The following is a 24,649-nucleotide window of genomic DNA, read 5'->3' on the forward strand; positions in this document are numbered from 1 at the left end:
TCACATATCATCTTTCAGCTGCAACTCTTACCCCCATAAAACTGACAAGTCACCAAACCGGTTTTCTCTATAGGGCTCCAACCCATCATCCTTTACCTGGATCTTTTACTTCCCACAACTGCTTTAAGAGTATACATTTTCTAATACTTATATTCATATTTTATTATTTAAAAAACATTTCCACATTCCAGTCAACGACATTGTTTTCCCAGTTACGTTAAATTTTAAAACTCTCCTCATAGGCACAGCTAATTCATAGATAAATTTTGTCAATTATTTTATGACCAGCATGAAACCAATCTTATCTATGCCCTAGCTTCCTATACTTTCTTCAACGGTCTCCTGGCCTTAAGTCAGTTATCATATTACATACAAGAGCCAGATTAAAACCTCTGTCTAGGGACTTCCCTGGTGGCACAGTGGTTAAGAATCTGCCTGCCAATGCAGGGGACACGGGTTCGAGCCCAGGTTCAGGAAGATCCCACATGCCACGGAGCAACTAAGCCCATGCACCACAACTACTGAGCCTGTGCTCTAGAGCCCATGTGCCACAACTATGGAAGCCCACGCGCCTAGAGCCTGCGCTCTGCAACAAGAGAAGCTACCACAATGAGAAGCCCACGCACCGAAACCAAGAGTAGCCCCCGCTCGCCGCAACTAGAAAAAGCCCGTGTGCAGCAACGAAGACCCAACGCAGTCAAAAATTAAATAAATAAATAAATAAATAAATTTAAACCTCTGTCTAGAATGTCCTCCCCATACTTCTCTTCTTTCAAAGACCATATATTCTCTCACTCCTCTGCTTTTTGTTTTCATTGCATTTACCATGCCATGACACATTATATATGTATTTATCTGTTGTCTCTCTCCCTATCACTCTAGAAAGTAAGTTCCATGAGAGCAGGGACTTGGTTTTGCTCACTGCAGTATTCCCACCACTTAGAAACGTGCCTGCCACAAGTTGAGGGCTCAATTTATGATTTTTGAATTAAAAAAAAATTCATTCATTCATTAATGCGACAAATATGTGTTAAGCACTGACGTAATGGAGACACTGTGGATAAAGCAATGAACAACTAATACAGTTATGATCAGAAAAGGTGAAAGGAGAAGCACTAAGGAGGGTCTCTAAACCTAGACTTCATGAATCAGGTTTCTTGAACAGATGAAGCGATATCTAAGTTCAGACTTGAGGGATGAGTAGGAAATAGCTAATTAAAGTGGGAAAGAAAGCAGCAGGAAATATGATCAGGGAATGCAAGGGCAGGGTGCAGAGGGGGAGATGAATAGCACATTCAAAAATCTGCAGTTTCACATGATTCAGTTGTAGAACAAGGGACGAATGTGAGGCCAGAGAGATACACAAAAGCCAAATCATGAAGGACTTTGTAAGTTATGTTAAGTGTTTTGACTTTAAAAGTCATGTTTAGGGGGCTTCCCTGGTGGCGCAGTGGTTGAGAATCTGCCTGCTGATGCAGGGGACACGGGTTCGAGCCCTGGTCTGGGAAGATCCCACGTGCCACGGAGCAGCTGGGCCCGTGAGCCACAACTACTGAGCCTGCGCGTCTGGAGCCTGTGCTCCGCAACAAGAGAGGCCGCGATGGTGAGAGGCCCGCACACCGCGATGAGGAGTGGCCCCCGCTTGCCACAACTAGAGAAAGCCCTCACACAGAAATGAAGACCCAACACAGCCAAAAAATAATTAATTAATTAATTAATTTTTTTTAAAAAGTCACGTTTAGTTTTTTTTTACCTACAAACTAACACGAATCATTAAAATGTTTTCAGCAGAATAACACTATTAGATCATTATGTCAAACAGATCTTCAGGATGCAATATGAAGAAAGAATTGAAGAAAATAAGACAAGAAGCAGAGAGATGAAATGAGAGTTACTTGGTAGAGAGATGGAGCAAGTGAATATTTAGGAGGTAGAGTCAACAGGACTTGTTGGCTAATTAGATTTGGGGGTAAGAGATGGGAAGAGTCAAGGGTGATGCTCACGTTTCTGGCTTAGGCGGCCAAGTGGCCAGCGGTACATACAGTGAGATAAAGCATACAGAAGAAAGAGCTGGTTTGAAAGGAATGATGATGAAGTTTGGGAAGATGAATTAGAGATACTGGTGAGACTTCCAAGCAAACAATGTTAGTAGATTGAGTGATACAAACAACTGAAGCTCAGGATAAAGATGTAAATTTGGAAATCATTAACATATAGATGATAACTGAAGCCATGACAATGAGTGAAATCATCCATGGAGGGTTTACATCCAAAGAATGCACAGTATTCCCCAGGAAACCCCACCGTTTTGAAAGATAGACACAGAAAGAACATAGGATGGGGATTGAGAAAAAACAAAGAAGGAGGAAAACCAAGAGAGTACAGTGTCACAGAATAAAAGACAGTATTTCAGAAGGCAGGAGTAGTCAAGAGTGCGTAATACTAAAACAGGTCAAGTAATGTAAGGACTGAAGTTTGCTCAACCAATTTAATTAGGGTCATCAATAATCTTGATGAGAACAGTTCAAGTGGCATAGTGAGAACAAAAGCAGTATTTCAGAGATATAAAAATTAAAGAGGTAAAGTAGATAGTAAATACACACAACTCCAAGAAGTTTGACTGTAAAGGGAAAAGAAAGAAAATTAATTCTAAAGGAGACACAGAGTAAAATAAATAAATTTTTAAGATAGGGAAGATTTGAATATATTTAAATGCTTTGGGGAAGAAGCCAGTTTAGAAAGAAGTTGAAGATGAAAGGTAGTTGACATAATCCATTGAGTGAGCTGTCTGAGAAGGTAAGAGGGAATGTATCTGGGAAGCACAGATATTGGTATTAGTTTTAGGTCACAAGATATGGTCAAGTTCAGTTCAGAGGGGTAATAAAAAAGCTACTCCCTCGTTCAAATCCTTTAATCACTTCTCATTTGCAAATTTAAACACAAATGCTTTAGTCTGTTCAACTTCACGAATATTCAAATAAGTGCAAATTTAAAATGAAATACAGTTTTTATATAATGAACTACCAAGAAGAAGAAATATTGATAATAATACCATAGAAGGTAAGCTGAAACTGAATTGCACATAATTTGTCAATAGACTTTTAATTTGGTACAAGTCTTTGGAAATCAACTTGCCAGTATGTATCAAAAATCATAAATATTCATACTAATTATACTTCTGGGAATCTAGCCCAAGGAAATATTGAAAAATATAGGAACTTACATACATAAGGATACTCACTTGAGTACTACCTATAATGGTGAAAAATTGGAAATAATATGGAAATGATAAAGTAAATTGTATGCTAGTACAATGCACAGTTTTTGGAATAATATACAGTTAATTATAAAATTATAGCACACAAATTATATAAAACATGGATTAAATGTGTATAATACAATGTTAGGTGAAATGTTTTAAAGTATGTATATATATGTGGCATCTTTCCAACATCACCCAGAATAATGCTTTTAAATAATACTGGACAACATATCATCTATTTCTTCTGCCCAGGCAGCCAATTTATCTGTCTAGAGACAAGGAATATAATATCCTCCATGGAACTCTGTGCTTTAGCTTATCTATTTCTCAATCATAAAAGCATTATACTAAAGACTAAACTAGAAATAATAGTCAGGGGTCAGGAAGAAGTAAATGTTAAAATGCCTGGAATGAACAGCAATTTTCAGGATTATAATAACTGAATAATAAAATATTTTATAAACTTTTCACACACAATGTCTTTAAAGTGCACATTTTTAAAATCTATCTTTCACCTAGAAAGTTTCTTCTAACATGTAAAAATAGTCACTCTCGGTTATTATCAAAAAGATGAGATTTAAGTGCTGGCAAGGATGTAGAGAAAAGGGAACCCTCATGCACTACTGGTAAGAATGTAAATCGGTACAGCCATGATGGAAAACATTTGAAGGTTCCTCAAGAAATTAGAAATAGAACTACCATATGACCCAGCAATCCCACTTCTGGCTATATATCCAAAGGAAACGAAATCAACATCTCAAAGAGATACCTGCACCCCCATATTCACTGCAACTTTATTCACAATAACCAAGTTATGGAAACAAACTAAGTGTCCATCGATGGATGAACGGATAATGTGTGTGTGTGTGTGTGTGTGTATATATATATATATTTATATATATATATATATATATGTATGTATGCATGTATATACACACACACACAATGGAATATTATCATCCATAAAAAAGAAAGAAATCCTGCCATTTGTGATAACATAGATGAAACCTGAGGTCATTATGCTAAGTGAAATAAGTCAAACAGAGAAAGCAAACACTGTGTGATCTTGCTTATACGTGGAATCTCAAAAAACCAAACTCATAGAAACACAGAGTAGAATGGTGATTGCCAGGGGCTGAAGGTGGGGAAAATGGGGAGATGTTGATCAAAACGTACGAACTTCCAGTTACAAGATGAGTAAGTTCTGGGGATCTAATGTACAGCATGGTGACTAGAGTTAACAATACTGTATTATACACTTGAAAGTTGTTAAGAGAGATCTTAAATGTTCTCACAATCACCACCACAACAAAAAAATGGTAATTATGTAAGGTGATAGATGTATTAACTAACTTTTTTCTGGTAATCATTTTGCAATGTATACATGTATCAAATCGTCACGTTGTACACCTTAAACTTACACGATGTTATATGTCAATTACATCTCAATAAAGCTGGAAAAAAATCATTACAAAAAAGACATTTCTGGAAGGGAGTAAAGGAAAGTTTCATATCCTTTGAACAAAGAATTAGCTAACAAAATAAAAGGGAAAAAATCTAGGATCAAATGGAAGATTTAAATCCACTTCTTCGGTGATTTAAACGTTTACTTTTGGGTAAAAAAGAGAATATTCTGTAAGAAATGTAATTAATATTCAAAGACTATCAGAAACACCTAAAGCCTAGAGGCTTTAATTAAAAGGAAGAAGTAATGGCTCAAAAGATGAAGTTTCTTTGATTTGAGGATAAAAAAAGAGAAAAAGCAAGAGACCATAAAGTGTCAAAGATGACAGCATGAAAGAAACAGATACGTGAGCTCTTCATATATTGAAAGAAGGAAGCTAGGAAAGACACCCTTAACAGCAAAATCACTATTCAATTAGATTAAAAAGAATTTGGGGCATGTTTTACATATCTGGCCAAATAAGGATATTTCAATGATCTTACTGTTTGGGATAAGAGTCTTATAATTGGTAGAATTCCCTCCACCCCGGTCAAGATTTCTTTTGAATCTAATGACAAGACAAGTACATGTGAAATATGCCGATAGGACGTACAAAACTGGCTGGCTAGAGATCCAGATCTTACAAATGCCATCTCTACCTTATAATTTCAATTGTAGGCCCAAATCACTGCTGAATTCTGTTCAATGCACTTTTGTTTACATACCCTAATTTGCCCTTTTAAAACTAAGGCATTTTCAAGGAGTCAGTACATTAGAATTTCATAATTTATACATTTTATAGAACTCAAATTAGACTGCCATAGAGACAGAACTAGGCACATGATGTTTGTTATATAAAAACAGAATTATGAATTTCTATGATTGCTTCACATCTAAACTAATCACTTCAAACCGATTCAAGATAAAAGATCTAAAAATCAAATCCTAGTTCTAGGTCTCAAAATTCAACGCTCCGAAAGGAATTACAATACCATCTTATTAAAAGAATGTGAGGGCTTCCCTGGTGGCGCAGTGGTTAAGAATCCGCCTGCCAATGCAGGGGACACGGGTTCGAGCCCTGGTCCCGGAAGATCCCACATGCCATGGAGCAGCTGGGCCCGTGAGCCACAATTACTGAGCCTGCGCGTCTGGAGCCTGTGCTCCGCAACCCGCAACAAGGGAGGCCGCGATAGTGAGAGGCCCGCGCACTGCGATGAAGAGTGGCCCCCACTTGCCACAACTGGAGAAAGCCCTCGTGCAGAAACGAAGACCCAACACAGCCATAAATAAATAAATTAATTAATTAATTAAAAAAAAAAAAAAAAAAGAATGTGATACAGTTAAGATAAAAACTTATCTGCAGGAACCTCAAAAAAATAGACAATTCATTGTCTAATTTATTTACTCTATGATCAAAATAGCTTCTCCAAATGAAATATTTGGCCAGTTATATTACTAATCTAGTTCAATGAAGCTATGCAAAAGGTAGCAAAATTGGAAGAATCATTTTTGCCTATGTATTTTATACCAACTATCTCCTCAACAATAATAGCTCACTAGCAGTCATCTGCCATATGTATGCCAAAATATAATTAAATCAACATCTTTCCTTTACTTAAAAACCTGAATCTAAACTGGAATAGTCAGGATGACAGATCATGATTTCAAAAAACATTAATACCAAAGTTGTCTCTTTACTATTTTCCTGCATTTACTCAATGCACAGTCCTATATTTTGAAATCCTGTTAGTGAGACAGTAGTCAAATATTATCTCAATTCTTACATGCAGGATAAAGAAGGGGGAGAGACAACTAATGTCTTAGTGTAATCAAAAACATCCAGCAAAAATTGTCAGGTGACAAGAGGATGATGTGAAAAACAGTGCAAACATTTGGAGAAGTAACCTCCAAAATAATTTTAACACTTCCTGTCTCTGAAAGCTAGAAGAAAGATAAAAACCCTCAAAAGATCTGGGTTAAAATGACATAAGTGGGTTTTTTTTGGTGGGGGCAGGAGATGATTTCGCTTTTTTGACATATTATTTTCACTTGAGAACAGTCTCATAAACGTTAATTAAAGAAGGAAAACTTACAACTACTCAACATACCAAAAAATAAGAAGCAACTAATCTGGTTACTTCAGCTTTAAAAATCTAGGTTGCCAATATCTCTACAACCAGATAAACACCCAGTAAATATAATAATTACTGTTTTTAAAATCTGTGACCGAACTTAAGTGCAGAAAACAATTAAATTCCTGTTAAAATGACCATAATTTGCTACTCGGTTTGTCTTTAACCAAAATATTTGTTCACAGACTATACTGAGAATGATTTGACAAGGAAAAGATGAGGATAAAATTTACGAAACACTATCTGTTCTCAATGAGACAACTCAAATTTTTAATATGGAACTAATATTATTAGTTATTCCACTTTCTTTATCTTTCAGGCTCTTTGAAGCAAACTGTCTTACCCAATTACATACTTTCAAATTTTTCAATTAATAAAAATCTTTACAAGGAAACGATTTTAAAATCACCAAAAAGCCAAAGGACAAGATGTTCAAGACTTTAGACAGTATCTAAGAAAGAACACAATCAGGGAGTGGCTTTGTCAAGGTGGGCAAAGTTCAGAATGGCAGAATTCCTTCCCTGTTGGAATGAATATACTAAAACTGCCGGTGGTTTGGTGGCTACCACTGGGTGCAGTAGTAAAACAGAAGGGAAAAGCCTGGCACAGAAAGCTGAATGGCCCAAAGAAAACCTAAGTGGTGACAAGAGCCTAAAGGCACATGCAGGTACGCATCTTTTATATTGGATGTGATACACTTACATGGCCCCTGTTGAATCTCTTGGGGACCAACAGTAAAGCAAGTTTAGAACTTCAAATCTTGAGACATCTATAGCAAGATGCTGATCCAATGTGGCTCCAAATATCTTCTGTTTTCCTGGCTCACCTGAAGAGGAAAAAACACTACAGAGGATGTGGGAACTGAATTTCTTTATGTAGTTTCTTCTAGAGCAACTGTCTGAAAGTTTTGGCCCAATCCTTTTTGAAGTCTGGAGATGAGACACTTGAGGGACTAGCGAAAAACCAAATTCAAATGAAAAGGTGGAGTGAGACATCTAAAAGGGGAATACGAGAGCAAAAGATACTGGTCGTAGGTAAATCAGTGTGTCTAATCCTTAAGTGGGAGGAGGCAGAGAAAGGAGAGAAAAAATGCACCGAGGTTTCTCCCTCCGCTCCCTCACCCCAATTGCTACTAAAATTTCACAAGGTACCTAAACTTTTTGACCGCAATTAGGGAGTGAGTGAGCGAGACCACTTGGAAAGTTTAAGCGTTTTGTCAAGTCTCCCTCCCCTGGCTAAGTGGCATTATTAAGCAGCAGGGAGGCCTTTCAGATAATACTTTTTTTCTAAGAAAAGATTCTGGTGGAATACAGCTTGAAACAATAAAGAAAGAGAAAAATAAATGCAATTTATACAAAAATGGAAGTCACAGGACAATATACCATATTGACAAAGTTTATTTACTGCTGTTTTTCCAAAGGGGAGGGACTGCTTTCATGTAATAAGAAATCAGAACAAAAAGTCATTTCCAAATAATAGAAAATATTTTTAAACTAAGCAACACAAACTGCATGCTTCATCCCCTTAGGAAATATTATCCCTGGAAAGATAATCTTTAAAAAACTAAGAAGAGCAGAACCAAGTCTGATGTACACTACCACACAAAAGCATAAAAGTGGAGTCCATAAAATTAATTTGATTTTTTTAATTAACTTAATTTTTTTCGTAAAACATTTTACCTAAATGTTATCTTATCAGAGTTATTCTCCAGCATTCATGTAATAGCCTAGGATATAAAACAATTTTCTTTCCAGATATATTCCATTTTAACCAGAGTTTACTTGAACTATATCTGGTAAAGATACCAGAATTTTCTGAAAAATAAGATTGGAGAACCAATTAGATCCTTACCTGACGTGGCTGTTCATTCATTCGTTGTGGATCTGATTTCACTTTATTACTAGGATGATTTGTGACTTTGGTTACCGGTTGTTTGAAAATTGATGCTGTTTGTCTAATTGGCAATGTTGTATTCAAGTCTGGTTTACCCTGTGGATACAAGTGTGTTTTAATTAATAAATATTATATATAAATACAATTAGATGAATTTTTATTAATTCAATACGTATTACTTTAACTTGGATTATTCCAAACTTCTCGATCTCAGCATTTTAAATACTCTGAAGTACACTTTAATCACTTTATTATGTAAGACTTATGCAAGGTTTTCTCATAATAAAAAGCTTTCTGTATTCTTTTAAATGTAAGAAAATTCTCTATATTAAAATTCATAATAAATTTGATTAGCAAGATACTAGGAACTTTTAGGTGAACAAATATGTTTAAGGTTAGGTTACACAAAAGGAAGGAGGGTTTTCAGTAATAATCAATAATCAATAATCGGAAAGCAGTCATTTCTACATTCTGAGAATGGAGGAAACTAATAGCGTACTTGGCCATTAAAATATAAATAACCTCATGAGCTGTCAGGGGGCCAGGCTTACATAAAACCACAAAGGTTAACCTTCCCTTTTATATTAAAAAAAAAGATAATTAGAAATGAAAGTTGTAATTCCACAAACAGAGCTCAATTTAGAAAAATGTAATAAAATAAGGAAATATTCTTTATCTTTAATATTTTATAGCACATTTAATGCTTTTTAAAAGTAAACTTAAAATTGAAGTTTCAGAAGGGCAAGCAACATACTTATATACTTTTAATCCACCAGTAAAAAAATTAAGATATGTTCTAATGAAAAGCAAATGTGGCACAGAATTGCTATTGAGCTCATTTGAAATACTCTAACATCAGGTGGGGGCAGAGGCGAGGAAAAAGAGGAAGAAAAAGAACAAAATGTGATTTAATCACTGTGTATTCTGATTCTGGCAAAAACCATAAAGGGTCAGATATACCTGAAAGCAATATACCTCAGATAATTTTAGTATAGAAGTATACTTGATAAATCATCTACAGGATATTCAATGAACTTTTATCTTTATATCTTTACCTTTTATCTTTATATCTTATATCTTTATATCAACTTCGAGACTCCAGAACAGCAGTTCTCAACCTTGAGCATGCATCAGAGTCACCCAGAGGGCTGATTAAAACACAGATTATTGGGCCTCGCTCCCAGAAATTCTGACTCAGGAGGTCTGAGGTAGGACCTGGGAAACTGCATTTCTATTAAGGTCCAGGTGATTCTGATGCTGGTCCAGGGACCACACTTGGACAACTACTGCTCTACAACACAGACTGCAAGTTGGTGGCGGGGAGACCAGGTCTAACCCATAGATGTGTTTTGTTCAGTTTTTAGTTTCTTTAGTAAATTAAGCCAACATCTACAAATAAAATTCACAAAAAATGCAGAATTCTAGCTTCTCTTAAAAACTCAAAGATCTAGAAATACTGGACTGATGTGGCCAAAGCAGGCCATTATCGATTAGTAATGGCTGCCACTAGAGGTGTCAAGGTTTGTTCTTTTGCAAAAGTCTTCAATTCACATTTGCAAAGCTGTCTGAGCCCTACAGGTACTGAGTTTGTGATCTCTGCTTAAAGAATATCAGGATGACTAGAAAGGTAAATTAATCTGATCATTATTACACTTACAGTATTATTTGGACTCACTATTAAGTATGTCTCTACCCCCAGCCCCAAAGACACACACACACACACACACACACACACACACTGATCTTCTGTACCTACTGGGCATGCTTGTCATTTCTTGCACTCAATTTTCTCCCCATGTCTGTGCTTACCTTTAAGAGACATATTCATCTTTCATAACTCTAATATTATTTCTCAGGCATTTCACTTTATCTTTATGGTTTTCCAAAAAACTTAGAGGTGTGGAAACTTGACCAACAGGCTGCAAGATAACCATTTAGGATGCCATCTCTGAAAAGTGTGAGGCCCAGAAATGTGTATTTTTTAAAAGCTCTCCTGGTAATTCTGTGATGCACAGGTTTGGATCCCTCTGATTTATGACATCTAGAGCATTCTGAGGCCCTAAGTGAAGCCATCCAACCTATCACATAGTCAATATTCAATCCTAAAGAAGCTTAACACATAAATGCTTATGAAGAACTTATCCTGTCACTAATTAGTTATAATTAGTATCTTCCACTAAACAATATCTTGTTTGGTTTTTAATGTTTTTGTTCTTGAATAAAGAACACTAAACTCTGCTGGTATTAGAACAAAGATGGCATCAGCAGACAAAGAAGTATATAACAACTATTTGTATGAGCAAACACAGTCGAGCCTGTAAGAGTCTCATTGTTACAAAGAATGACTGGAGGAAGCACAGACTAGTCTGAACTATTCAAAACTATAAAATCCTGAATCCACACAGATTGGAAGGAAGCACGGAACATGTAAAACGACCTGTGCTACAATAGTTAGATTGATATTTTTTTCATTAACTTATGTTCGTGGTGCAATTAATAAAAATTTATTTACTGGCTAAAAGTATTCAAAATATACCATTAACTTCCATTGTCTGACAATGAGACAATTCATTTCCCAGTGGCATGGAATAAGATTATTGAAGAGTGTGCTGCCTTGCTCTTCTGTTGATCTTATTTTGGTTTTTATTATTTTTTCTTTTTTAAACTGGCCTGAAAGCTCTGAAGACAGAAAGAATTTTTTACTAATTACTTTTGTATTCTACAGCAGTATCGTGTAGAATAATCTGAGAAGCTGGACGAACTGGTTTTCCCAGAAACTGCCACAAAAACAGTAAATTTTATTACCATTCTCCCCTGAGGACTGTCAAAGAGTCACTGTTAATTCACGCCCAGTTGTTGTGTGAGTTTTTCTAAATAACTACCAATCTGCCATGAACTTAGGAGTTATAAAGCAAACACTTTTTTTATGGGACAAGTTAAAGCTATTCATGTATCTGAAATTTTCCCTTTCAATACAAGAAAAAGTAAAATAGAAGTTCCTTATATTAGAAAACTAAACTGACAAACACCCACATTCTAATAAAGTTTCCAACCTTTGATAAATCTTCTCAGTATACAGGCTAGCGCTCAAATCAAAATTTAATGTATTTTATAATAATGTGTATATTAAGCTGGAAGTATTCAAATAACTCAAATAACTGTTAAGGGTTTATTCTATCCTCCTGGGATGAATACAAAAATAAATCTTTTAAAAAAATTTTTTAACTTTTACTTCATCTCTTTCCAATAAATATCTGAGATGGCTCTTAAAACTCACAAAGGACAAATATGCAATAAAAATTAATTTTAAAATTAATTTTTAAAAATCAAGGAGAAAACAAATTTCCTTTTGAAAAGGTTAACAGTGATTGATACTAGAGCTGAGCATCAAATGTGGATGTGAACTTTCTAGGGGTGTGGATGAAAAAAGAAATATTAAATTACATAGATACCACACTCAGAAGTGAGGAAGCATACCAATTAAGGAGGAAAACAAAAGCTGTCCTGGTATTAAACCTAGAAAAAAAATTAAAGACACTTAACATCACAACAAATATTTAGCAGATTTCAAATGCTTTTTCTTTTTCCAATGACCTTCCATTAAAGCCAAGAACATATTTAAAGGACAACTCAGTGAAGATGATTCTGAAAAGGACTAAACCAGTGTGGTCGGATTACTGTGTAAACTTTCAGTGATCTAACACGATTAAGGCTAGAAAAGAGGATAACTAAAGAGGTGATGCAGAGCATGTTTCATAAACCGGTCGTTTTCAAATACTGTTTCATTCCTACCCCTAAAAATTTTTTTCAAATATATATACCCCACCTACATTTTGAAGTATTTCACATTTCAATGTAAAGAGTTGGGGAGCGGGGGTGGGGGATGAATTGGGAGATTGGTATTGACATGTATACACTAATATGTATAAAATAGATGAATAATAAGAACCTGCTGTATAAAAAATAAATAAAATAAAATTTTAAAAAAAAAGAGTTGGGAATAGAAAAAAAAAAAAAAGAGTTGGGGAGGATGAGCTTACTAAGGTATTTTAAATACTGACACTTTAATAATAAACTGTTACATCATGTTAAAATGTATCTAACAGGATCTAAATATACCCACCATCAGCCATGTATACATAAACAAAATCTTCAATAGTAATACATTTATTATACTCCTTTTTCCCTTTGAACTAACAATTCCATTCCCAGAATTATTTCTTATTTTAAACTTGAAAACCTTTAATTAATCATTTATACATCATAAAGTTATTTTTTTAACTTTCTGTGACCTTAAAGTTCTTAGTGATAAAAAAAAATTTTTTTTCTGGTTTATTACAATTATTAGTATATAACTGACCAAAAACAGTAAATTATACATTTTAATAAATAATTATTAAACATAAGAGATAAAACTATACATGAAAATAATTTTTTATTTAAAAATTAAGTCCATAGCCTTAGATGAGTAGTCCTAATTGCTAGAATAAGATTTAATATCGATTCTATTCCTATTCTTCATATTTTGATAGATATAACACTAAGAAACCTTGTTCGCATAAATGAATAAATAGTTTTAGTCTGTGAATTTTTTGGACTTCTTTTGAGTTATATGTCAAAATATCACATAGCGAACCATCAAAAATTTCAATAATTGACATCTACATTAAGTCCTCTGTAAATTTTATTGCGGGCAAAGAACTGTACTAGTAGAAAGACTTGACAATTGCCAAGTCATTCATTTTCTCAGTATCAACACCAATATTTCAAACTGTCCCTTTATTGGAGGTCAAACGTTTTATACCATGGTAAAATTGCACACAAGCGAGAAGAGTATTACTCTTCTATAAAATGGGAGAGAGTTGACTATGGAAGGGGAACTGGGGAAAAAAGAACCTGTACCTCTATCTCAGGTACATTCTCAGAACCTAAGGATACAGAAATAATTCCTTTAAAACCACCCATGCTGTGTATACCATATTAAGCCTCCACATAACATAGTTTGAACAGCAGGAACTTAAACTATATATTCTAAATACCACTTTTCTCAGCCTAGCTTTGAAACAGTATGATAGTTCAGAACTGTACATATTGTATAACAAGCGCCTAGGGGATTCATTTTATCTTTAAAACGCATGCAAATTTTGCATTTTATTTTAGAAATTAGCCATGTTTGTTTTAATGTAAAAATGTTGCTCTCCTACCCAAAATGCTTCAACAAAACTGGACACCTCCAATGGAATACTACTCAGCCATAAAAGAATGAAATTTTGCCATTTGCAGCAACATGGATGGACTTGGAGGGCATTATGCTATGTGAAATAAGTCAGACAGAGAAAGACAAATACTGTATGATATCACTTGTATGTGGAATCTAAAAAATACAACAAACTAGTGAATATAACAAGAAAGAAGCAGACTCACAGATACAGAGAACAAACTAGTGGTTACCAATGGGGAGAGGGAAGGGGGGAGGGGCAATATAGGGGTAGGGGACTAAGAGGTACAAACTATTAGGTACAAAATAAGCTACAAGGATATACTGTACAACATGGCGAATATAGCCAATATTTTATAATGGCTATAAATGGAGTAACCTTCAAAAACTGTGAATCATATATTATACACCTGTAACTTATATAATATTGTACAGCAACTATACTTCAATTTAAAAAAACAACAAAAACAAAAGGAAAAAAAAGAAAATTAATCATTTAAGTATCATTTTAATTTTGCGGCTCTGCATATCCCCAAGAGATAGTCATGCCCCAATTTGAGAAGCAAAGACTTTATTTTTCTAAGGTCACTTTCCTCATCTGTAAATGAGGGTAAATACAATAACTATTCATAAGATTCTTATAAAGATCAAACAAGATAATTCATGTATGATAATGAAAGCTCATGCAGCTTTCATTCAGTCACTGAACAAACACTGAGTGCCTACTATCTGCCAGGTACTGACCATACGCTGGGTATGGTATCACTCACAAAACACCAAAATCCTCAGAGCTTACATTCTCAGGGTAGGGATAAGACGACAATTAACAAAATAGGTGTAGAGTTTATAGTCATGTTGGCACACAAATTCTGAAGAAATAGGAGCTATTTTTACTATCAGCACTAACATGTTATTGAACATGCTACTAAAATTTAGAAACTTGACCTATTAAGCTTTCCCATAAGGAAAGCGATCTGCTGCTTCACACAAAGAGGAGCCTGAGTGGTATCTTCAGGTCGAAACAAGATTATCCTCAAAACTTAATTTTGGATTTTCTCCAGAATATGCACAGTAGCCAACAGCTAATGCGTTTCCACAGAAATCAAAAGCCAACAATGCAAAGTGCTTTACAATCCTTCAGTTTTTTATATAATTCACATACCATAAAATTCACCATTTTAAAGTATACAACTCAGTGGGTTTTAGTAGATTCAGAAGGTTGTGCAAGCTTCACAGGCTTCTGCAAAAAGTAAAGAAAAATATATCTGGGATCTACGATTTTGTACTGAAAATCCACTTCATGTAATATCCTAAATGAGGAATAAGATATTACCTTCTTAAGGAGATCAATGGAATATTAAAAAAAATAATGAAATGGGTATACTATACTTTGAGCTCATTAAAAAAGGACATATACTTGTAGTTAATTGAAGAAGTGGAGGTTTGAAATTCATCATTGAAATCAAGCTTTGAAGAGTTTTGTTTGAAAAAATAACTTCTTGGAGATTTAGTTAATATGGGGTCATAAAAGGACAGATGGCAAAAGATTAATGAGTTTCGACCAGAACAGCTCTACTCAAACTAAGGCATCAACTGCATGGAATTCATTATCTCCTTTACATCTGTGTTGGCACTAGCTGAGTACACATCCCTAGAATTATGGAAACAGTCACCCAAATCGTTTTCTGTAGGGCTTCATTCTCTCGTTGACCTAGAGTCTACAAAGTCAGGTAACTCTTCAAGACCTATAAAACTTGGTGAAATTCACTCAATTGTTGACAGAAAACCAGGCATCCAAAATAAATCTTGACAAAACCATACCATGGGCACCTATGTCCCCATATCTACCTTCATTATTAGCACAAAGGCCAAGCCAGACCCTCCCAAAGGGTCTATTGTACCTTGTTACCTTTGAAGTACTAACTTATAACATGCTAAACCTGCTCTCATACTGAAGAGTATACTCTCATCAGCAAGTCTATCTGCTAACATGGCTAAAGTTCTTCTGTTCACTTTTTGCTTCCTAGCAATCTTTATACAATCCATACCTAAATACCTATCTCAAATTAGCCAAAAAATGGACCAGTGCTGTTAGTTGTTAATAACTTGTTCATTATCTTCATTCATCAGCTAAAGATAAATAAATATCCTTTATTTATTTATTAAGGATATTTCTGCATATGAGAAAATCAGAAGTTCTCTGGAATACTAAATACAGTTGACCTTTGAACGAGGTGGGAGTTTAGGCGTCAACCCTCCACACAAATGAAAATCAGCATCTAACTTATAGTCAGCCCTCTGGATCCCTGGTCCTGCATCCATGGATTCAACCAACTGCTGATCGTGTAGTACTGCAGTATTTACTATGGAAAATAATCTGCATATAAGTGGATGCATGCAGTTCAAATGTGTTGTTCAAAGGTCAACTGTAGTTCTAGTGTCTCTTGCTACATCTCTTTCTTTATTCATTAAACGACCACTGTCCAAGACATCATCATCCAAGCCTGGGTAAATAGCCTCCTGCTGTAACTGGCCCCCAGCTCCCACTTCTGCACCTCTACAGTACATTCTCCACACAGCAGCCAGAGAGCATATCGCTCCCTACACAAAGTCCACAAATATGCATTCCATACCACTCCTTATGGTGGCTTCCCAAGTCCTGTCATTAGGTTTGTCTTCTTCCTTGACCTCACCAAGTACCCCTCTCCCACTCACTAACCTCCCACCACGCTGGCCTACTTTCTGCCCTCATATGCTAAATGTATCCGGCCTTAAGGATTCTGCACTGGTTACTCCCTCTGGTTGGAACACTCTGCCCTCCGGTTTTTATAGAGCTGACTCCTTCTCATTCAGATCTTGGCCAGAAATCACGCCCTCCGAAAAGCTTTCCTGATCACTCAGCCTACAGTAGCCACCTAGTCGATCTCAACCATTCTTACTTAATTTACTGTGTAGTGCTTAATACTTAAATTGTGTATTAGTTTGTCATACCACTAGAATAATAAGCTCCACAAACATATAACCTTCCTCTACTATATTTCCAGAATCTGGAATTATGTCTGAGCACACAGAATGTGCTAAAAATTTTTCTGTGGAATAAATGATGCATAAAATGTCTGTTACATGTAAGGTCTTGTGTTATGCAGCCCTTACTCTTGAATACTCTCATTGTCAGCCTGAAACGTACCCATGCTATGGAAGTGGAAATTATTAACTCAACATGGTCTATGATATCCATGTCAAAATTATTAAGCATAGTCATCTGTATTATATACCTCAAGATTACCAATGTAAAATAATCCCCAGACTTGTTCCATTTCTTAGTATTTAACATGAAGTTATGCTTATAGATACACAGCCAGTCCTACACAAACATCCCATGGGAAAATAAATCCTCAGATGGTGTTTTTGGCAAAGTCACTGTCAATTATAGTGATGTTATACCATGAAATAATGGGAAATAAAGAGTACAAAAAATGTATAACTCAGCAGACTGCCAACATGAGATTAAGACAACAAAACAAACTATGTACATTGGCAGAAAGCATGCCATATTGCTCCTAGAGAGCCACGGTTTAGGAAAAATGTTCTTCATTATGGATCTGAAAACTTGGACCATCTCACTACAACTTACTGGCCATAACAACTTTTCATCTGTATAGTAAAATAACCTAAAACTTAGCAGTGGTCTAGACAAAGGAGACTGGTATGGAGATTAAAACCTTGGGCCAAAGTGTAAGGTCAATAGGATGTCAACAGGTAAGTTATAGAGATGAGACAGGTGATCTCTTGGTTGTTACACCAACTCAAAGTTGGTTTAAGTTTAATTGATAAGAATAATAGGACTACCCTGGTGGCGCAGTGGTTAAGAATCCGCCTGCCAATGCAGGGGGCACGGGTTCAATCCCTGGTCCGGGCAGATCCCACATGCCGCGGAGCAACTAAGCCTGTGCGCCACAACTACTGGGCCTGCGCTCTAGAGCCCACGAGCCACAACCACTGAGCCTGCGTGCCGCAACTACTGAGGCCCGCACGCCTAGAGCCTGTGCTCCGCAGCCAGAGAAGCCACCACAATGAGAAGCCCACTCTCTGCAACTAGACAAAGCCCTCGCGCAGCAACAAAGACCCAACACAGCCAAAAAAAAAAAAAAGAAGAAGAATATTAACTTGGAGATAAGCAGAGCTAATCAACTTGAATCCTAAAAAGTTTAGTGAGAATTCAGCCTGCCCCAAACTGTAAAACTATTCTCTCTTAGGGAGGTAAGCAAAGGTGTTTAAGGAGCCCATACTCTGCTGAGTAGTCCTGTAGCAGATCGCTCATGTAGGAGGCTGAGAACTAAGGCAGGAATAAAGCCAGTTCTTTTGGGGCTCAGAGTTCCAGACAGGTCCTACCTGCCTAAGAAAGTTCTTCTGAGTTCATTTGTAATAGCTATCTGGCAGAGGTACACATACCTCCTTTATAAAAAGTCAGGACAATAATATTTCAAATGTTTGTATACTCTGCTCTAGCAATTATCAAAATTAATCCCATCACACCCCACATTCTATCTTCATAATAACCAAACGGCCAAGTCCCCCAGATCATAGGTCATCACCCAGTACTCATCTCCAAAATATTCTGTACATCCACGCCATAGTTCAGTGGCTCTCAAACTTTTTTGACTTCAACTAAGGGTAGAAATATATACTTTACATCATGACTTAGTATACACAAGGGTGTGTATCACAAAAGTCACCTAAAATACTTATCCTTGCTAAATGGGATGGACACTATTTTCTATCTTATTGCATTTCATATCTTAAAAATTCCAGTCCTGAACAATTACACTGATTTAACCATCTGACGTTTGAAAACCAACTCCCCACCTTACCCATCCCACCCCCCAGTCCTTGTACTGTACACTCGAGTGACTGATCGCAGTCTCTCCTATACCCTCAATATTTTCTTTCAACATTCTCTCAAGTTGCTGGGCTTACTGAAACTTGGCTGTCCCTCAAAGGTCCTATCTTCCCTAAAGTTCTTTCAAATTTAAAGAGAAAGAGTTTTTTCTCTCTTCCTCTCTCTCTTACAACTACATATCTAAGGGGCCAGGAAGTGGTAATTTCCTCCTTTCTCCCCATTTTTCTCAAATCATCTATTTTTCCTCCTCCAAAAACAGGAGCTCCTCTGAAGCTCATAGGATCTGACTATACTATTGTCTACCCCTTCTCCCTGCTTTCTCCTTATTCACTAAAGACTTTAGTTTCTGTTCCATGTTTTCCTCTCCATCCCAACTCTTGTCCTCATTCTTAAAGGCCTCAGTACCCATGTGGATAATCCACCCAACATCCTGAGTCCTTTGACCTATCTGTCTACCCAACCTCACCCACCTAACATTATAGGCACAGGCTTGTCAACACTAGTAACTACACCATCTCCAATATCTCAATCAAGCATCCAACTCTCCAATTTCTACTTCCTATCCTTGTAACTCACTGAGGACTGCCCTCTGCATTCTCTGAACCCATCAATATTTCCCATCCATTGACTGATCATATTTCTTACTCTTCCATAACCTCTTTCACATTCCTCCCTACCCAGTATAGATTCCATGGTCCATCATCATTGTTATTACACTGCAAGTATGCTTAACTTTCTTGACCTCTGTGGTTTTTCCACTTGTGCTACAGACCCCATTCTTATCCTTTCCACAATCTTTAAAATGGGAGATTACCCAAGTCAGCATCCCTTTCATCTACTATCTAGTGATTCTCCTTCCTAGCCAAGAAAATTTATTGAAAGAATTGTCCATGCTGACAATTTTAACTCTCATTCACTTTCAGCCCAATCCAATCTAGCTTCGCTTCCCACTGAAACTACTGCTATCTATCAAGGTTATTAATGACCTTCAGGCTGCCAAACTCAATGGAAATTTCTGTCTTCCTCCATTCAAACTTTCAGCAACCATCAATGTAACAGACCACTCTCTTTTTTGAAACTTTCTCCTCTTCTATGTCTCTACTACCTTACTAGCCATTCTTTCACAATCCACTTTGCTGATTCCTTCTACTCTAACCCAAATTTAATTACCAGACTTTCTCAGAGCTTTGTTCTGGATCCTTCTATCTATCTACCTATCTATAAACTCCAGTTCCATTACTTGGAATACTACTTACGTGCTAATGACTTTCCAGCTCAGACCTCTCAATCAGTATACACACATGACACGACATCTCCATTTGGATGTTTAATAAGCATCTCAAACTCTGCATGTTTGAAGTTGAATTTATTGTATTTACCCATATAAATTCTTTCCTAAGGCAATCTCAGTAGATGGCAATCCAATCCACCCAGTCACTCAATCTATCTAAAATCTAAGGGCTCACACTCTGAGTCTTCTCTGTCATCTTTCACAACCAATTCATTAGTAAATTCTGTCAATTCTATATTCAAAACGGAACTAGGATCTATTCACTTCTATCACCACATATGTCTAGGCCATCGCCATTCCTCATTGTACCATTGTTAACAGCTACTCGCTCCTCACTTCCGCTTTTGTCAATTTCATTTCAAATTAACAGAAATCTGTACTCAAGAGTGGCCCACACTTAAGTGAGATGCCAGTAATCCCCTGTAAGGACTTCAAGGCCTAGAAATGCTGGATTCATCAGCTGTGTTCTACTCTCTCCTCCTTCCACCCCCAACTATATCCAACAGAGAAAGACCAAAAGACACTCTGTTCAGCAAGGGCTTAACACAATGATGAAAAAAGCACCAGCATCTTTGGGAAAGATTTTACTTTCCCGATAGGCCAGGAATGTTGATGTAAGGAATGAGGTCTCTGTTTTCAGTCTGGATGGAAAGATTCTAGGAAGGGAGAAGCCAAGGGGTACTTCTTACCACAATACCAGGAGTTGGTAATCAGACTGATCCTACCACAGGGCCCTTTAGTGCTGGTTAATTGACAACGGGGTCCCTAGGACAGAAATATATCACCCCTCTAAGGTGCTACTTCAGTAACTGAAAAATTCCTAATCAGTTAAACAAATGCCTAATTTGAGCTACAGCAAATGAGCTGGTCTTTAACATCTTCCGCCAAAGCCTTGCTCCCTCTTCCTGTCTGTAAAACAGTAGTTATTAACTTTTTCGGCTACAGTCTCCTTTGAGAAGTTGATGAAGATAGACTTTCTCCTTAAAAAATTCATAACAGGGGCTTCCCTGGTGGCGCAGTGGTTAAGAATCTGCCTGCCAATGCAGGGGACATGGGTTCGAGCCCTGGTCCGGGAAGGTCCCACATGCCACGAAGCGACTAAACCCGTGCACCACAACTACTGAGCCTGCGCTCTAGAGCCCGTGAGCCACAACTACTGAAGCCCGCAAGCCTAGAGCCCGTGCTCCGCAACAAGAGAAGCCACCGCAGTGAAAAGCCTGTGCACCGCAACAAAGAGTAGTCACCACTCACTGCAAATACAGAAAGCCCGCGTGCAGCAACAAAGACCCGAGGCAGTCAAAAATTAATTAATTAATTAATTTTTAAAAATTTATAACAGAAAGTATTACACACATTTCAAAGGTTCCTGGAGAGCATCCTGAAACGTGGACTCTCAGGTCAGACACCTCCCTAACTCTACTGGTTCCTGCCAAGTTGGCCTCTTTCAACTTTTACAGGAAAAATAACAATAATAATAATGTTCCTTGATGGTGCATTCTCTTCTGAATATTGTCCTCTTTCCTTCACCTCTCATTCAAGCTTCACAAGAGTAGTCTAACCATTTTATGGGGAGATGTAGAAATGCACATACGTGTACGTGTTTGTAAATGCATAGAAGCTCTGAAAGGACATACCAAAAAAAAAAAAAAAAACTGGTTAACAACAGTTTCCTCTAGGGAAGAGGCTGAGCTTAAGAGACTGAAAGAGGAGAGAGATGTTTCTCATTGAATATCCTTTCTACCATGTGTGCAAATCCTAATCAAATAATATCAAATAAAATTTTTTTAAACTTTTAAAACAGCAGGCTACATTTTTGCTTCTAATTTCTCATTTCCCAGAAACTTTCTGGCATTCTAAATATGACTTCTGCTCTTTCTATCTCTCCAAAGCTGGTTATATCAAAGCCACCAGGTGACTTCTAATTTGAAAATCCAATGAATACTACAGGGTCTTTATCTTCCTTGATCTCTCCACGGCATCCAACAAAAAAATCTTTCCTAGGCTTTTATAACACCACATTCTCTTCATTCTCCTACTACCTTTCTGGAAGTTCCTTCTTACTCCCCACACAACTAATTTATTCACTGCCTACAGTGTGACAAGATACTTTTCTGTTTGCCCCTATGTTGGGCGATCTCAATATGTTTTAGCAAACCACTAGGACAGGAGTTCTCAAAGTGTGACCTGGGGAACCCTGGCGGTCCACAATTTCTTTTCAGACCTCCAAGAAACAAAAGTATTTTAACTCAGTCTTGCTCACCAACTCCCTCCCCAAATCTGCTCTTCTTGTCCTACTTCCTACTGACCCCTGCCCCAAGTGACTCAAGCCAGAATTGTAGCTAGCATCAACAATTCCCTCTCTCTACAATCATCAGGTACTCATATCTACTAATTTCTCTTGACTGAGTCTCACACCTTTTCATACCTCCTAATACAGCATTAATTCAAGCCATCATTATTTCTCTGGACTAAAACAACTCAAACTGCTCTCCCTACTTCCAGTCTCCCCTTTTCCCAAATCGCACCTACTCGATATTCACCTATCCAATACCCAATCTGACTTCCACCATTACCACCAGCTCACTTAAGTTTCTCAACTTGCACAAATATTGCTCCCAAGATATATGAGCTCTCTACAAGAATTTGTTATTATTTTGTTGAAGATAATTAAAGCAAACACCTGCTAGATGGTCTGATTAAGTACTTAGGACACAACCATACAGAATCCAATGCTGTGTTTATAATCACAATAGCATACTACCATAAACCAAGGTAATTCATGACAAAATAACGGCAGACTTATACAATTAATTCCTTCAAGAGAACATAATGCTCTTTATTTCCAAATGTATCAAATTTGTGAAATGTGATGAAAGAACTGAGTCTTTCCAAGGTATTAGCAGAATTGACAAGTCAGGCTAAAATATAATTTGTTACATACCATATTCATATTGTGAGCAAGCTGTAAAATACATGCCACATTAATGTTAGGGAACTTGAATTTTATTAGTTTTGTAGATTTAATTCATAGACATTTCAGTGTTGTTAAGAGCTAGAAACAAAAGGAATTCAGTTTAATATTTACACATCTGAAACATTAAATTTCTAGCAAGAAAACCAAGCTACTCAAGTTCCTTAAACATATCCTGCACTAGAAACACCGTACTCTTCTTTATCCAATCTTTCTCTAATTTTTAAAGAAATGTATCTTTTTAAGAAATTAACTTCCTTCATAAAATGTTGAGGGTCCTATCTCTAAAACACTGAAACATCTCCTCTTTGAAAAAGCAAAGCCTGCATAAATACCTAGACAATATTCAGCTTTCGAAGCAAAAGTTGTATTGAGAGGCACAGCTCTAGAACTGTGTGGTCCAATATGGTAGCCACTAGGCACATGTGGCTACTTAAACTTTAAATAAAACTAAAAGTTCAGTTATTCAATCACATCAGCCACATTTCAAGTACTCAACAGCCACATGTGGCTGGTGGCTAAAACATCTCCATCATCACAGAAACTGCTATTGACAGTGCTGCTCTACAACTTCTCCCTCTGAGTAAGCTTTGAGAAAGCTGCTCATGACGTCAAATATCAGCTCTAGGTTGATGACTTCCAAATCCTTCTCTAGTTTTTTTCCATTAACCTAATGGAATATCTTTAGTAACATACTCGATATTTCAATTCTACTTTATCAGCTGAAGAGATGGAAGTAGTGGCTGGAAATAATCACGGCAGTGGCAAGAAAATCAATAAGGTACAATGTAATCAAGAATGGAACAGATTTTCAGGGTAAGGTTAAGACTGACTTTGAGACAAACGGGAACAGGTACTGCAAAAACCTTAGTAAGTATCAATCGAAAGATAATTTCCACTCCACTGTACCCACCTATCCTAAAAGAATTAAAAACCATTTTGCAAAGATCTTCAAAAGATATTTTTCCAGACACACCTGAAGATATTCACCCAGTAAATTCCCCTTTGATATAAAAGATACATTAAAATCACAGTTTATAACCAGTCAATATAAACTACAATTTAGCCTGTTTCAAAGTTTATTTTGTTCATTACATTTCTAATTCTTTAAAGATACGAGTCTTTAAAAAAATTTCACTCCTAGGTATACAGCCGAAGAAAACGAAAGCACTAATTTGAAAAGATACATGCACCCCAATGTTCACAGCAGCATTATTTACAATAGCCAAGATATGGAAGCAACCTAAGCGTCCGTCAACAGATGAATGGATAAAGAAGATGTGATATATAAAGATATACATATAGATAGATACACACACACACACACACACACACACCCCTGAATACTACTCAGCCATAAAAAAAGAATGAAATTTTGCCATTTGCAACAATATGGATGGACCTGGAGGGTATTATGCTAAGTGAAATAAGTCAGACAGAGAAAGACAAATACTGTATGTTATCATTTACATGTGGAATCTAAAAAAATAAAACAAACCAGTGAATAAATACTAAGAAATAATAATACAATTAATAAA

The 24,649-nt window shown here is 36.5% G+C and overlaps 1 protein-coding gene across 1 annotated transcript in view; it reads right to left on the bottom strand.

The window, feature by feature from the left end:
* The window catches only part of MBD2 (methyl-CpG binding domain protein 2), a 69,800-nt gene that overhangs the window by 27,329 nt on the left and 17,822 nt on the right, over window positions 1-24,649 (bottom strand). The window contains exon 3 of the mRNA XM_059894362.1: window positions 8,690-8,827. Coding sequence (XP_059750345.1) covers window positions 8,690-8,827 — 138 coding nt within the window. The remainder of the gene's footprint in view (window positions 1-8,689; window positions 8,828-24,649) is intronic.

Source organism: Balaenoptera ricei, chromosome 14 (assembly GCF_028023285.1).
Source record: "Balaenoptera ricei isolate mBalRic1 chromosome 14, mBalRic1.hap2, whole genome shotgun sequence".
Lineage (NCBI taxonomy): Eukaryota > Metazoa > Chordata > Mammalia > Artiodactyla > Balaenopteridae > Balaenoptera > Balaenoptera ricei.